The following is a 17,289-nucleotide window of genomic DNA, read 5'->3' as shown; positions in this document are numbered from 1 at the left end:
GTGTATGGGAACAGCTCCGTTCTCAAGCAACGCTGCCTCCTCCCAGCGCCGGGCCGGGAGCCAGAGCCCCGCCCCCGGTCACTGACACCCAGCCCTGGAATGTGGGCCGTGCTCTGATTGGATGTCTCCGGGTTCGGTGGGAGGGACGGGGCGCCGACGTCACCGGGCATGAATGAAACTTTGGCAAAAGTTCGCCGCAAACTTCTTGGCGGAGGTTTTGCTCGGGTCCCGCACGGCTGCGGCGTTTCTGCAATGGAGCCGCGTCACTTGTACCTCACCGCCCTGCTCCTTCTCTCGCAGGTCGGCCTCGCTCTCCAGACCAACGAGGGTAAGAATCAGTTTTAACCTCTTTGTTAATTGACATCTAATCACAATCGAGCCCCGAGTTTAGGGGAGGGGGGCTTCGCTTTTCTTTTAGGTCACGTCCCGTGTTTCTCTGCTGTTCTGCGCACAGGGAGTGCGTTCACCTTTTAAAATCGGAATCTCAGTCCCTGCCCGCCAGCTCTCTGATCCTGGGGGGAGTGGGAGTGGGTTGGGAGGGGGAACACAAAGGTTAACCGACCTGGAGAGGCGACTCACTCCCTGAAACTGCTGGACCGTGTGTTTCTCTTCGGATTGCCGTGGAGGGTCAAGGCTTCTTACACCTGCGATTCAGTCCCTCCGGCCTGTTGTGAAAGGTTGCTTCAACCCTCCTGATCTTCTCACACATTCGATCCATTGTATCCGTTTGATCCAAAGTTTCCCATTAGTCCCAGTTCCCTTCCCCTTCAGTTTTAGTTTTCGCTTTAATTAAAGGGACGAGATCCTGGAGAGAAGGGGCCTTTCCCCTTTGGGGTGTATGCAATGGCTTCACTTGGAGGGATAATTTTTGTAAGGGAAGGGGAATGGTGCAAAATGCGAATATTGAAATTGTTGGAAATATTCGCCAGTGCGGTCAGCACCTGAAGTGGATGTTTCGGGATTTACGATCACCTGGATTTATTCTAGCCCAGTATTTAGAAATTCCCGATTCTCTCCCGCACTGCTGCATTTTCGCAGTACCTGTGTCAGGAGCTGGGCAGTTTGCAACCACGGAGCTGTTCCAGTTGAATGGGCTGGAAATGTGAATGGGGGTGGTGAGACGGGTGCGCACAACTGGTGCCCGCGGATGGTCTAGGTGCTGCCCAAGGTCAGAGAGTCTGAGCCTTGGACACGCCGGAGAGATGCCTGCCGTGTGCCCATGCCCAGGGAGGGGGACAGGGTTGGGCACCAGCAGCCAGCGTCTGCCTGCACACCTGTGCCCAGCTACAAGGTGGCACACTGTGTGTGTGTGGGTGGGGTGGGGTGAGGGGGGCACTAAACTCGGGAACCAGTCAGAGGAGGGCGATAAAAATCGAGCGACGAGTTTAAAGTCCCGTGTTTGAAGTCCTTGCGCGGTGTGAAATGGAAGGGGCTGGTTTAGATTTCAAACAATTGGTTCAAACCTTTGAAGCTTTAACGAGTCTGCGTCTCGGTTTCTACGAAGGGATAAGAGCAGGCTGGGGAAGAGACGGCTGTAATCCCCCCAGTGTTGCAACCAAGGGAAATTATTCCTTTATCTTGTGTCGTGATTAATTTGAAGTATTTGGCTCATGGAATGTGATCCACCTCTGTCAAAGTACTTTGTCCCCTCGCTTACTTTTCAATGAATTCCTCCCCCGACTCCGAGCCTTCCCCATCCTGTTTCCATCCGAGGCAAAATTCTTTCGAGCCACGAACAACGTTATTCCTGTTTTCAGGAAATGTAAAGTTAAAATGCAGCTGCCAGAGTTCCGCTAAACTCTCCCCTGTTCCCTGATAGCGTCTTCCCGTTTGGCCCCTGTGTGTGTTGCTCGGGAGGATGAATGTTGCTCTAGAGCCGCTTTTCCTGTGAAACCGGCAAGAACTCCCAGGGGAGACCCGCGGGCATCCTGTTCCACACTGAGCTCATTTCTGGAGACCCAGAGGCCGGAAAACTACCTGCACCTTGTGGATGCAGTGCATGAACCTCCGTGGCTCCGAAAGGTTGCATGTTGATTCTCGGTGAGGGTCCAGACCCGCCAGTAATGGTCATTGGAGATCTCTAAGAAAAGGAATTAGTGGGAAAACTCGCAGCAAAACCTTGGTTCTCCGAGGTGCCACCGTCGGCATGTGCCCAGCCCACACATTTGCTCCCTCTGGTCTAGGTAATCGGTGAAAAACACTTTTCACTGTAGCCTGTAACCGGGGACTGGAACACTGCGGGACGGTCGAAGGTGACTCGTTCACTCTGCAGCTTCACGAGTATGCGGCTCGTTCCTTCCCCTTCTGTGGGGACCGAGCTCCAGATACAATGCTGTTCAAATTGTTCTGGTCAGGAGGTCCCTGTACGGAACCAGTGGCCGCTTCCCCGCAGATCCAATTTCAGAAAAATGCAGTCCCTTCTAATAATGAGGAGTATGGCCCCTCTATTTCACCCCCCTCCCCCCCGTTTAAATAAACGCCACTGGCGACTTGCCTGGTCGCTTGGCCTCTGTTCCCTGAACGTTAAAGTAATTGGGAAGAATTTGAATGTTAATATCCGCGGCAGCTAATAGAGCCGCTGTCTCACAGCACCAGTGGCCCGGGTTCGATCCTGTCCTCGGCAGCTGTCTGTGTGGAGTTCTCCCGTTCTCCCTCTGACCGCGTGTTTCCCCGGGCGCTCCGGGTTCTCCTCCCCCACCCCCCATATCCCCCCCCGTATCCCCCCACATTTCCTACCCACCCCCCCCCCCACACACACACAACCCCCCCCCCCCCACACATCCCCCCCCCCCCCCACACACACACATCCCAAAGACATAATTGGTCGGTCAATTAGTCACTGTGAATTGCTCCTGGGATCTAGGCATCAACGACTCAGAACCAGCTTCTTCCCCACGGCCATTAAATTTCTGAACGGTCCATGAATTCATGAACACTACCTCGTTATTCCTTTCTTTTTGCACTATTTTGTAATTTATAGTAAATTTTTGTCTTTGCACTGTACCGCTGCCGCAGAACAACAAATTTCACGTCATATAAATCAGTGATAATAAATCTGATTCTGAGTGATAGAATGTGTGTTACTGTGTGTAAAATAGGATTAGTGTAGGATTAGTGTAAACGGGTTTTGGGTTGGCACCGATTCAGTGAGCCGAAGGGCCAGATTACCTGCTGTATGACTGATAATTATAACACACAAAAGCATCACTGTGTATTTCTATAGAATTAAAATTTGTGTTCAACTTGTTAGGCAACGCGTAGAGAACCCAGCTTAGTTCCTTTCTTCATGCTATAATGGAGAAGAGGCAGTAGAAGTGCTCCAGGTTAGGCATATCAGCAAAGGTTGAACACACTTCTCGGAAAAAGGCTGATCTGTGTCCCTGGAGATGTCTTTAAAATGAAGGGATTTGATAGAGTAGGGACCAGAACTGGGAACGGTAGTGTAGAGATGGTCAATAAATCCATTTCACTTTGGTTAGAATGTAGACTGATAGATACTTGGAATGATGAGCAGAGGTGCTTCCAAGAGGAAGTGAGTGAAACACGGGTGGAAGAGGGCCGTACTGATGGGCTATGCGGATGAAACAAATGGCTTAGTTCCGTGCTGTAAATCCCCTGTGGTACCATGTAATGTAGTCTTGAGCACCCGTCAAATGAGGAATATCAATAAAGGGGTAAGTGAAGGGGAGCACCAAGCAAAGGAAACGCTGACTCAAGGCACACCACACTTGTGTTTAGGCACCTCTGCAGGAGGATGACACTTGCCCACCAGGGATAGAGAGGCACTAAACAGAAACACCGTCAGATCTCATGGGAAAACTAAAGTCCTCCAATCCAGGCAACGTCCTGGTGAATCTCTTCGATATTTTCTCCAATGTGCCACATCCTTCCTATAGTGTGGTGATCAGAACTGCACACAATACCAGTGTTTAGTACTGTTGCAATGTAACATCCCAACTTTTATATTCTATGCTCTGACCTATGAAGGCAAGCATGCTATATACCATTTGTGTCATCTTTTCTACCCGTATTGCTACTTATGAACTTGAACCCCAAGTTCCCTCCGTTTATCCACATTCCTTCACACTCTACCATTTGCTGTACATGTCCTATCCCTATCTGTTGTCTCCAAACGCACCACCTCGCACTATTCAGGATTAAATTCCATCTGCTGACACTCTGTCCAACTTTCCAACTGATCTATATCCTACTGTAGTCTTAGATAACCTTTCTTATCCACAACACCACCAACTTTCATGTCATCTGCATACTTACTAATCATTCCTTCTACATTCACATCCAAGTTGTTAATATATATCACAGACAACAAGGGTCCAAGCATACACACTGCGGTCCTACCACCTGTACCCTCTGCCTCCTATCACCAAGCCAATTTTGGATCCAACTAGCTAGCTCGCCTTGGATTCCATGTGCCTTAATCTTCTGGACCTGCCTACCATGCAGGACCTTGTCAAATGCTTTACTAAACCCATATAAACAAAATTTACCATCCTGCCTTCATCAGTCATCTTGGTTACCTCAGAAAAACTCAATCAAATCAGTGAGACAGGATTTCCCCCACACAAAGCTACACTGACTCTCCCTGATGAGCCCCGCCTTTTCAAATGTACATAAATCCTATACTGTAGGATTTTCTCCAATAACTTTCCTACCATTGCTGTAAGGCTCACCTCTAGTTACTGGGCTTATCCCTGCTGCCCTTAAACAAAGGAACAACATTAGCTTCTGGTACCTCATCTGACGTTAACAAAGAGGTCCTTACTGCAGGCAGTAGGAGAATATTCAAGAAAGCAGGTGACCTAGATTTTTTACCACCTTGATTTGCCACTTGCACTGGTGCCTAGTCTTGTCCTGGGCACATTCCCTGTGAGAGTCAGAGTTTCCACCATCACCCAGTACTCAAAACGTGTCCTCTTCATAGAGCGCAGTCACAATTTTATCCTTTGACTGGGTTCCTGCCTCACCCACAGCACTGACATCAAGCTGTGCTCACAAGCCGGCCTGTGTTTTATTGTATGTGGCCATAAGGCACTTGGTCAGCTGCTGACCTGTAATTTGCTGAGCACCAGGAGCTGGATGCAGCTTGGACGATCCTATGGGCCTCCTGGTGTAGGGTATGGAGAAGTCTTCGGGATGTTGAAGGATGAAGGTCCCTGATCAATGAGACAGGTTTATCTGACTTCAGCTCTTACACCATGTTTGACTGTGAACTACCACTCCACACACTGAGGGGCTGGGTCATGTATAATACCTTTCAAACATTGCCATGTTTAAGGATGAAGCATTAGTGATCCTGATACTGTGTGAATGTAATGAATTACTTGGTTCAGTGAATGAAGATATAGACAAGTTCCAATTCTATTTCTTTATATGTTATGAATGAATATTTTTTTAGGTGAGGAGAGGTAGGCTCTTCCACCACATTTGAGGGTGGGGGTCGGTGCATCACTCTCTGGAGGCCTTCCGGGACTGGTGGGCACCACAGGGGCTGGAGTGTATCCTGGACAAGGATGGGAATATTTTAATTTGATGTTTTAATGTTATGTATATTTCTAAGTACTGAATTGAGAATAATGTGAATAATATGAAAGTCTTTAAAACAAAATGACATTGGCTATAGAAACCAGTTTGAGTTTCACTTCTGATGGGAATGATAAGAGTTGGCAGCCGACACCTGTGGAGCTGCTACAATAGCCGGATTACCACGGCGAGATAAAAAGGGTGATACAGTTTGTGGGGCTAAAGTGTTGCATTCTTTCCTCCTGTCATCTTTGTTCCGCCAGTTTCGGGACAGTTTTACACAGAAGTCCTCCACTTTAGTTGGTGAAGGGAATCCGTGGAATCCTGTTGGCAGGAATGTTCAAAGGCCAAATGTGAATCGGACACTCATTGCTTCTGACCAGGTTGACTCTTTCCAACAGTGGAACGGAGATTGCTTTATGCAACAATAAAAACAAAACCTTTAGGAGCCTACAGTGGATTCCAGTGTGAACTTCTGAGGTTCACAGCTCACTCCAATTTGCTGTATGTTCTTTCCAAAGAGCTGCAGATGTATCCCTGTTTTTGGTAGGTGGAGGGTGTGGTGCAGCATAACATGATCTAAATTAAACTTGCACCTAGATTTAAATAAATAACCTTAGATAATTAAAGAATGATGAGGTTCCTGCAGGTATTTTTAAACTAAGGATACCAGGGATATGGGATGAGGGGCATCATGCCCATGTGTCAGTACAACCTGAAAGCATTAGTTCAATGATTCTGAATATGAAAGTTGTAGAGATAAGGGGAAAAACTGAGAACTGCAGTGAAGCCGAGTTGGTGTGATGAAGCTGAGTTTAGTGCAGTGAGTCTCGACAGAACAGTGATGGAGGGGAGAAGACCTTTCAGAATTTAGTAGTGGAGCCTGGCAGGAATGGGAGAGCATCTAGTGAAGCAGGTGTTTATATGGATGCTTTGCTTATTCAGAGGGACTGTGCCTAGTAACTGACCACACAGCATATCGTCAGGAGTGTTGAGTCCTATGTTTTATTCAAGTTTAAGTGTATTATCACAGGCAAACAAACCCAAGGTATAAATGCCATGAAAGTTAGCTTTTTGCAGTAGCAGCACAGTACATTACAAAGTACAAATCAGTTCTGAGTAGGGTTTCTGCACGGGGATTCAGAGACTGAGCTGAGTGAAAAATCATGTGTTATACGTCTTCAAATGTTCCACACCATGACATCAGTGCTTCATCTTTTCCTGTAGTTCACATACATGGTGATTCCTTACAATGCTTCATTTAATAATTTGGAAATATTCTACAACATTTTGAGGAACATCCTCGGAAGTTTGTTGATGTACATTACTACTCTGTTTTTGTTCTTCCAGTTGTTCTGTTGGATTTTGCGTCCGCACATGGGGAACTCGGCTGGCTCACCAACCCGTACAACGCAGCTGTAAGTACAAAGGCTCAGCAGATCACATCCTTCCCACAGGACAGCCCAAGTCCATCCCCAAACCGCTCGCCAATCTGTTCGGATGAATGGGTGAAATTGGTAGTTTTAGATTCTGTGGTGGTGGGGGGGGGTGGGAATACAATATTAGGTGGGTAAATCCTTGAGAGGATGCCCTGCTGATATTAATTATTTGGATTATAATATCAAGGCTTCTCGCCTTCATAAATAAAAGGAGGAAATGTTGGAAATACCCAAAAGGCTAGGCAATCTCTGCAGAGGAACAGTAAACTTCACAGGTCATTATTTTTTTATCAGAACTGGAAAAACTGAGGGATAAATACACGCTAAAGATGCAGAAGAGCATGAGAAGGAAAAGCAAGTGCAGAAAGGAGGGTCTGTGAGAGAGGAATTTGGGAGATTAACTACCAGCAGTGTGGTGATGCAAGGTCAAACACAGCGTTGGGTTCACTTGTATTAGTTTCCTGTTCTCCTCTGGTACATTGGAAGTGACTGCTGCCGTGAATATGGAAGGTTGTCATCGTCCTACTGGACTAGAGAAGAGGAAAGGGCGGATGGGAGAGCATGGCTGGGTAATTGGCTTCCTCCTCCTGGGAAACCTTTGACCCTTGGTTTTGAACTGTTGTTGATTTTTTAAAATCTCTTTTTTTTCTTTGAAAGTGGGATCTTCTTCAGAATGTGTGGAATGACACGCCCATCTACATGTACAGTGTGTGCAACGTGGTGGAAGGCGATCAGGACAACTGGTTGCGGACTAACTGGATCTACCGTGGAGAGGCGCAGCAGATCTTTGTCGAGCTCAAGTTCACCGTGCGCGATTGCAACAGTTTCCCCAACATTGCGACCACCTGCAAGGAGACCTTCAATCTCTTCTATGCCGAGTCAGACTTTGATTATGGAACAATATTCAGGAAAAACCAGTTCAAAAAAATTGACACCATCGCACCCGATGAGATCACAAGGAAAGAGGACTTAAATTCCCGAAACGTTAAGGTGAACGTCGAGGTGCGTTCAGTTGGCTCGCTGAAACAGAAAGGTTTCTACTTGGCATTTCAAGATGTCGGTGCTTGTATTGCCCTCATCTCTGTGCGTGTGTACTACAAGAAGTGCCCGTCCATGGTGCGCAATATGGCTGTCTTTCCAGAAACGACAGCCGGGACAGATTCCCAAGCGCTCTCTGTAGTTACCGGCACTTGCATTGACCACGCCGTGGCTCAGGAGCCTCCGAAGATGCACTGCAACGCCGACGGCAAGTGGCTGGTTCCAGTTGGTCAGTGTGTGTGCGAGGCTGGGTACCAGATGGTGAATGGTAAATGTGAAGGTAAGTGTGGCAGTTGGAATTAAACGCTACCCAGTCCATCTCCTCCTAGCTGATAGAATTAGGACTAACACAACCCACACAAAATGCTGGAGGAACTCAGCGGGTCAGGCAGCACCTGTGGAGGGAAATGAACAGATGGTGTTTCGAGCCTAGACCCTTCATCAGGACTAATTAGGACAAAATGGTGTTTGGAATGAGTAGGGTTGCCGCTAATGGCCTGACCTCTTCATTGTCTGTTCCATCCATTATATATCAACACAAGAAAACAGGAGCAGGAGTAGGATACCTGGCCGCTTGTACCTGCCCCGCTGTTCAATGTGGTGACGACTGATCTGCCCCAGCCCTCATTCCTCTTCTCTGCCAGTTCCCCTTAGTCTTCAATTCCCTGATCTTTCACAACGGAGATTAAATAATACATTCACCTGCTTGTATTTTGTGTATGAATGGGATGTGTGCACTGTTCACTAAGCCAACATTAATTGCCCAAGAGACATTGGTGGTGAGCCACTACAGTCCTTGTGGTAAAGGTACTTCCACAGTGCTGAAGAATCATTGAAATGAGACCCAGGAGGAAACTACTCACTCTGTTCTGTCAGTGCTGGCTGATGCAGAGCTAACAACTACTTCCCAGCTCTTGCTTCGTGGCTAAAGAGTAGGAAGTTCCAGAATTCTGGCCCAACAATGATAATAGATTATTTCAAACTTTCCTGTTGGCAAGTGCACATTATTTACATCAATGTAATTCTAGATGCTGGTATTTTCTCTGCTCCACAACTGTGCTGTATTTGATTTTTCCTTGTCTCACACCTGTACTTCAGGGGTGAAATTGAGGCAGCATTATGGTTTAGAATGAGCACACTAATCACAGGAATTTGGATATGCCCGAATCTGCCAGACACCAGTGCACTGTTTGCAGAGTTCGTGCGTACGATCCACTTTCAATTGCACTGAGATTTATTGGGTTCTGATCTCAGGAGCTGATTTCACCTGGGTCCAACATGAGGAGGTGGTTAAGCAGGCGGGAGCTGGTCACTGAGCTAAGCCTCACTTTAACGTTTGATGAAGAGCTTTCCGCAAGGTCTGGCTGGGAGGGGGATGGGGCGGAGGTGGACAGGGAGCTGCAGAAAGAATTCATAGGACAATGGGCGCTGTTGTGCAGTGAGTTTGTTTAATGAGATATGGCCTCCATCATTCATCAGTGATTTATGGAGACCCTCCCTATTTCTGTGCATTAGTGAAATTCCATAACTGTACGTAATAAACAGGCATTCCACAGGATTTGCCTGCCTGTTACTGGGCAAGGTTTTCTTTTTTGGATTTGAAATAATGTTGAGAAGTTGCAAAGGGGGTTTTGGGGAGTGGAACAGACTTGCTTTGTGCCCCGTGTGACTGACCAGCTGCTCAGAGAGGAGGTGGAAAAGCCAAAGGATCCTTCATGCTCCTGCACAGTGTTACTGAAGTTGGAATGTTAACCGTTTAGTTTTGATCTCATGGTTTGACTGTGCTGGTAGGGCTAATTGCTGACCCTGCCAGCAGCAAAGAGTTTTCAGGAGCAGTCATAGGTCAATAACCCTGCCCTCTTTAATAGATTAATCCACCTACTCACCTTATCCCTTCATCTTGTTTTGGCTTTGTAAACACGTGTAAGTGTCTCTTCATTTTATTTACCTTGGCTGCTGCAAGTGTCTGTCCTTGTTAACAACTTTTCTCGGGGAGGATAATTTCAGGCTTCCTTTTTTTGGACTGGTGCCCTTCTTTCGGATTATCTTCCTTAGTGGAGCTTTTCGGCACTGGATCAGTTTTGTTGGACTCGTTCCATAGCCCTGAAATCGGATCATTTTGATGCTTCCTTTCTCCTTTTGCTTTGTTACTTCAGATTTTGAAACAAATTTCCTCCCCAGAAGGAACAGAACAGAACAGAACGGAACAAATCCGTTCTTCAGCATTCATTGGAGGCTCCAAGTGCATCAGGCCATGAGGAGTGTTTCTGGAGCACCTGAATACTGTTCAATAAGCCCTGCCTCTCCCCATGCAATAAAATCAGAAAATGCTGGAAGCACTCAGCAGCTACCTAACCTGCTGAGTGTTTCCTGCATTTTCTGTTTTTACTTTAGATTTTAAGTATCCTCCATTTTATGATTCTCTTTTCAGGCAAAATACATTTAAAGGGCGGTTTTGGTATTGGACTTCAAAACTTCAGAAACAGTGCTGTCTTTTGCAAGAACAGAAGATGTTTCGGTCAGGAATCAAAGGCCTGATAAATGATTAACCTGTTTCCCAGGTGTTCAGTCCACTTGGGAGTGGCTGCTTCTGCTCAAAGAATGAGAATGTGTTAGTTGCCTGAGGAGGCAGCAAGGACAGTGGCACTGACTGTAGGGATCCTGTGTATCGAGCCATTTCCTATGCCGTGGCCTCGACCGGGCTTTGTGCACTACTCAGCTAATTACAGACTGCTGCTCTGTGGAATGTCCTTCCTTTGCAAAACAGGAAGTTCATTGCACTTAAGAGGTGGAATGATTTGACAAAGGCATTGAATGTACTGGTTCCGTCGGGTTCCACATCCATGGGACCTATGCACTTGATCTTGAAATGTGCAACCCCTTTGTCACGTGACTAAGAGCTCAGAGGCCCTTTAGGTTTGGTGCAAGGCAACAAAATGTCTCGGCTGGAGAGGCTGTCTTCCATTCGGCCAGTGTTATTGCAGGGAGAGATTAGTTGCTCTGCTACAGGGAGGGACTTGATTTTGTACAAGATGTGGATGATCTATTTGGAGGTAGAATCTGGCACATGCTTTCAGTCACTATTTTTGCAACTCAAATCCTCCATGTAAAAGACAGACATGGGTGTCAGACTGGTTGGCATCAGCCCTTGTTTAAAGGTCTTTTTAAATCTGGTATAAAGCTCCTCTGATGGTTAGTAATTGTACCACTGTAGTTGGTAATTATACCACCTTGTGTTTGTGTAAGATTTTACTGAGTGCAAAGTAGGCATTCCACAAAAAATATCCTGTGACTGGTGTTCCCTGCAAAGTGCTCCAGATTCAGGTACGAACTGCCTCAGTGGTCTTGCGGATGAGTTCATCACTTGGTTTGGTATTGGGATGCCCGGGACTAAAGACCCCATGTTAAGTCCTAATCTGTGTCTCATTGACTGACCTCTGAGCTTTACTGAGGTCTTTCCCACTGTCTCAATGTACTTGGGAAGAAAACACTAATTAGGAAGGCTGCCCCTCTCATTGCTTAATGTTCTCTGCTGAAACATGGATGGAACACTAGGGCTGAGGCTGGGTTGACCTTGTGATGCATTGTGTGGCCAAATAGCCTTCAGTACTGACTGTCAATTTCTGTTGTCATCCTGGTTCTATGAAGCCCTGGGGTACAAAACAGAAGGGCTCTTGATGTCTTTTCAATAAAATGCAAGCACCAAAGCAAAATACTGCAGATGCTGTGAATCTGAAATAAAAACATAATGTAGTGAAAATAGAAGGCGGTTCTGGTGAAAGAAACAATAATTCTCCATCAATGCTGCCTGACACACACTTATTCCTCCTTTCCCTAAGATAAGATCTGTTCACGTGTTGCCTGTCCTCCAGCACAACTGTCTTGTCGGTGGTTCCGAGCCACTTGGAAGCTGGCAGACACCCTGAGGTATTGGAACTCAGTTAAACTGTCCGCAGGCCTGGGGGGGCCATTGGATTGTGCACCTTTCCAGCTGGGCCCGCTGATCCCGCTGCAGCTGGACAATGTGCTACCATCCCTGGGAATTTGCATCCTGTCCAACACTTTAATTGGACAAGAACACCTGCCACTTGCCTGCTGTGCAACAGGTGGCCTCTGGCAATGTGAATAAACTCAGTCTGGGCCACTGGAATGCAAAATCCACACGTTGTTTAAACATCAGCCAAAGAAAGAATGGAGAATCTACAGAGGCTGTAGGGAAAAACGAGCTTATCTTTTCGAACACAAAAAAGAAAGCACTCTAGTTTTGAACATCCTGCTTATTAGCTGAGTGTTCCCTGCATTTTCTGTCTTTAGATTTTAAGCATCGGATGTTTTTTGATGCTCTTTTCAGGCAAAATCATCTGTTTAAGGCTGGTTTTGGTGCTGGACTTAAATTTCAGAAACATTGCAGCCCTTTGGAAGAACAGAAGATGTTGCTAACACTAAGCAGGGGGAAAACGGGAAAACTCTGCATTAGTTTGACTGCAGCAGTAGTATCAGGCTCCCCTGTGACACATATGTCAGTAAGTCTGTTCTTGCAGAACACTGGGTGCTGTGGAAGTATTCTGAGCTTTACCCTGCCTGTTTACATACAGGGTGGTGGTTCTACTCTGGGATGGTGCCACTCTCTATCCTCCCCTCCTGCTTGGTTGTGTATTTCCAGGAGACCAGCCCCATCCCTTCCTTCATCTGTGCTCTTGGCATTGATAACCACGGGACAACACTGCTCTGACCACAGCTGGCAAACTTTTCAAGTTACCGCATGGTTCTCAGCCGCCTCCATTTACCCCTGAGAGAAATTACCTCTGAGGTGTCTTAACTCAGCCAAGACTTGGAATCAATACTGACAGCCTCAACCTACTTGGCTTAGTGTGACTCCATTTGGATTTGCAAGAGGTATTCCTATTGGTGGGGATGAACAAGTCTGGAATGGGGAGGTATAATACAATTAGCCATCTGAGGCTAAAGTTATGAACTATTTCTTCATACAAAGGAAGGCAGAAACTTGAAACATTCTCCACAGTAACTGGGTGCTGGGACAGGGTGGAGCTTTCAGGACCTGAGATGGACACTTTAATTAGATGTGGTCTGTGGAACAAAGGTGGGAAAATTGTTTGAGGGGCTGAATGGCCTGAATCTGTGCTTGTAATTATCCGTTCATTGGGAAAGATGTTGATCGGGTTGTTCCCTTTCAAATTCAATGTCAGAAGACAGGACTCAGGTGGGATCTAGTGTGGAATTTCAAGATCTATATTAGCCAAGAACACAATCTATCCCCAACACTACCTCGAACGGGGTCAGTGAGACGTTTCTCCTTCGGCTCCTGCAAGTCATTGGGCATGGCTGTGGTAAAAGGCCCAGAACCCTAATGGATGGTGTGACAAGAGGGGCTTTTTCCTCCTGCTGAAACCCCAGTCCTAGCAAGTTGCCTCTCCCTTCTGCCCAATGTTGTACCTGGTGCTGTTATACTACAAGTTTGGATGTATCAATGCCTCCTCCCACAACCACCATGTAATTGTAGTGTCTGTAGGTGCTTTAGTGTTGCAGATTGCATTAAACATATACACTGAACAGCCTTTATTGAAGGCAGGAACTCTGAACTAAACAGCTGTGTCTGGTGCAGCGATGTATCCGAGTCATACCACATGGTATAGGGACACACATGTACCAGAATGTTCCCTTTTCTTGACAGAAGCATCAAGAACCAGCAATGAAGGTGATTGTAGGCAAGAAGAAAACACAGGTGTTCAAGGGAAGACTTCCACACAGCAATAGATGTTATCCTGGATGGCTCTCTAGGACCTGCACACCCTTTCTGTTTTATGGTGACCAGAACTAGACTGTGGCTTCAGGAGTGTTTCTGAGGTTCCACATAATCTCCTTTACCCTGTATTCTGTGCCTTTATTTATAAGGTCTGGCATCCCATGAGCCTTTTTGATCACTCTCTCGTCCCGTCCTGCTGAACGTTTTGCCCATGTACCCAGGCTCTGGGTTCCTGTAGACCCGTAGTTGGACCTTTCTATATTATGTTGCCTTTCTTTTCTTCTTTCTAGAAAAGTGCATCCCTTCAGACTTCTGTTAAATTTCATCTGTAGCATGGGACCAGCCTGTCTCCACCCATTTGAAGCCTATCCCCATCCTCATTGTTTTCTGCCAATTGTAATTAGTCCAATGAAGATATTGTTAATTTTCCTCTTGAGATGCAATCTCTGTGCACACAGTGAAGTCATAAATAATCTTTAGAAAGGGCAGCTTTGCTATTCTTGCAGCATGAATGGAGGAAAGTTGGTGACTCTGCCTGACATTCAGAAGGGCGTTTTGTAAACCAGCCCGATGAGAATGCTGCCCTTGGCCTCGTCTCCTCCATTCAAAGAATCCTGCCACTAATTTCCCTACCGGATACATGCTTCTGCTATCTCGATCACATCCCACAAGCAAAATACACTTCCCTTTTTTGTGTCATATCAGCCACAGGGCAAGATGTCTGAAGGGCTCTGACCTTGGTTCTGCTACCGCGTACCATTCCTAGAACAATGCCCAGAAGCAGAGATTAGCTGACACAAGTGGAGTTTGTGTAATCAGTATGGGGTCTCCTACAACTTTAACCTTGATGTTGTTACACAGTATACACCCCTACCTTCATCTACGTTCCTTCATTATATGGGAAGGCAAAGTGGCCTTGCTTCATTTTGACATTTAGCAGTGACTGATATTGGTGCAGGGTATGGATTTTGACTTTTGCATTTAGTTTTGCAGTGTGTACAAACCAGTGCCTTCTGCCACTGCCTCTCAGTGCCAGAAACCCGGATCCTATCCTGACCTCGGCTGCTGTCTGTTCACATTCTCCTTGTGACCGTGTGGGTTTCCTCCAGGCACTCCGGTTTCCTCCCACATCCCAAAGACATGTGGGTTGGTAGGTTAACCTGCCACTGTAAATTGCCCCCAGTGTGTAGGAAAGTGGTAGAATCTTGGAGTTGAAGAGAATGTGGGGAGAATAAAAAAATGGGATTAATGTAGGATTGGTGTAGAATGCGTGGTTGGCGGTTGGTACGGACTCAGTGGGCCGAAGGGCCTGTTTCCAAGTTGTCTCTTTATGACTCTGTCTGACACAGCTACTGTATTTTAAACTAAAAATATTTATTTTCTTTACATTAGATTTTTTTGCCCGATTGTATAAACTTACGGTTAAATTGTGGCTTACTTTGTGAGGTGGAACAATGATGTATCCGGATATGAGAGGAAATGGGAAGCCACAGGGAACTGTAAGGATGACCAAAGACCAAAGTGGTCACCATTAACAGTGGTGACTGCAGTTAATTGGGATGTCCCATGTGCTCTAGCTCCTGCTTGGCTGGAGACAACAACCTTTGCTGTATTGCCCCACAAGGTGATCATGTGCTTGATTTTGTAGTTGGATCATCTCCTTTGAAAACTGGCCTAACACTACAGAAACCCCGAACCTGCTGGTACAGGTTTCGGTTGTGGACCAGCTCTTGGACCCTGATCAGTGTGTCATTCTCCCTTCAGTTCAGGGACTTCCCAGGAACACTAAGGAGCAATTCTAACCTCAGCCCTAGTTTTTTCCTTATTGTCAACTGTTTTCTTTCAAAAGGAGTATACCTTTCCACCGCAGCCTCCTCCCCAGAGCAAGTGTTTAACCAAGTAATCGGGTCCCTGCTGCCGGTTGTTGTCCTTGGGACTTGCATCTTCTTCAGCAGTTATTGGCTTTATTGTTGCACCGGTTCCAGAGGTTGGGAAATATTGGGTCTTATCTTGATGTGTCGGAGTGTGGGCCATTTACTGCTACAATACTTCCCCCTTTTTCAGCAGGCCTGATAGCTGGCTAAGCGTCTCACTCATTGCTGTGCCCCAGCCAAATCTTTCTTGCATGAGTCACCCTGTTATCTTTTTAAGTTGAGTGCTGATCAGTTCCTTCCTTAACTGTGAGTTTGATTTTTTTGGTGTGTGGGTGTGGTGGGAGGTCGTTTGGTTTGTTGTGCCATTTCTCGGCCTGTTTTGCCATGATTCCATTCCAGTTTGTAACAACTCAGTCTATCTGAGACCAAACCGAGATTGGGGCCGGGAAGTTTCTCTTTTGTCACCTTTGCCCAGAGAGACATTTGACTGAAGTACATTTCTGAGGTACTTGTGTGAGGGGCAGGAGAGTGCGAGTGAGCTGAGGCAACATTTACAATCTGTTGTTGCTGAGATGGGAGACTGAGCCCAGAGATCCCCGAGAACTGATTTAATTTTCCCCATTAAAAGCACAAGGCCTCATTTCATAGTCATTCTCCCCTATAATCTGTAAAACATCTGGAGGAATTTCATTTGGCCTCAGCAGTCCATGCCTACTTTACAGATATTGCTGTTCCTTGTTAATTTCCTAATGAGCAGTTTGTGCAAAATGCACCAAACGCCAAGGTTAATTGGGTTGCCAAATGGCTCCGTTTCGCTAAGCTGAATGGGATCCTTTTGTACTCTGGTTATAGGTAGTGTAGTGCTTGCTGTCTTGCCAGACATGAACAACAAGCGTTGGCGATGATATCCAGGGTCCTGAATCTGATTTGGTTTATGTGACTCTAATCCCAGTTTAATCTGGTTAACCAGCACTCTAGGACGGTATCAAACTGCCATCTTTATTGCCAGGATAAACAAAAAGGTGCTGGAAGTACCTTTGCCAGTGCTGCCAACGCTCTGAGAGGGAACTAAACCTCCAGGTGTCCATTCCCAATTAACGAATCTCAGTTGGGGGGAGTTGCAATTAGCTTCAGTGCCTTGAGGCGAAGGAAGGAAGAAAGTCATTAGGGGTTGACAGCCTCCTGCATGATGAACGCAAGGGTTAGGATACGTACCAACCATCGAGCTGCCCGCCAGTTACAGCCAATGCATTCAGTGAAGGAGAGAAGAAAATAAAATGTGCACTGCTTGGTGATGTGCTTTCTTATGCACAGATGATTGGCAGCTCAGACTTTATCACTGATTGAAGTGTGGAAAACAACTCCAAGGATCCGGCTGTTAGTCCATCAGACAGGATTAGTGGTAACCTTGTACTTCAGTGTCAGTCCACACCTTCCCTCTCAGCAGGCGTAGTCACACATGTAACATTTAACCTGGGTTTCTCTGACTCTTGCCCCTGTTCTATTGCCATATCCTGTAGTAAATGAGAATACTTTTAATTTTCAATGTGCTAATTTACGGGTGCCATTATGAGCTCAGTTGTAATTATGTTTTTAATTTCCTCTCTCTTCGGAGCAACCCCAGTATCCAATT

General features: G+C 46.4%; 1 protein-coding gene across 1 annotated transcript in view; it reads left to right on the top strand.

Moving 5' to 3' along the window:
• The first annotated feature begins 206 nt into the window (after positions 1-206).
• The window catches only part of epha2b (eph receptor A2 b), a 46,348-nt gene continuing 29,265 nt past the window's right edge, over positions 207-17,289 (top strand). The window contains exons 1-3 of the mRNA XM_052039132.1: positions 207-328; positions 6,892-6,959; positions 7,638-8,298. Coding sequence (XP_051895092.1) covers positions 253-328; positions 6,892-6,959; positions 7,638-8,298 — 805 coding nt within the window. The 5' untranslated portion in view covers positions 207-252. The remainder of the gene's footprint in view (positions 329-6,891; positions 6,960-7,637; positions 8,299-17,289) is intronic.

This window comes from Pristis pectinata, chromosome 26 (genome assembly GCF_009764475.1).
Source record: "Pristis pectinata isolate sPriPec2 chromosome 26, sPriPec2.1.pri, whole genome shotgun sequence".
Classification (NCBI taxonomy): domain Eukaryota; kingdom Metazoa; phylum Chordata; class Chondrichthyes; order Rhinopristiformes; family Pristidae; genus Pristis; species Pristis pectinata.
Note: the sequence above shows the minus strand (reverse complement) of the source record. Positions and strands in the feature narration are given on the sequence as shown.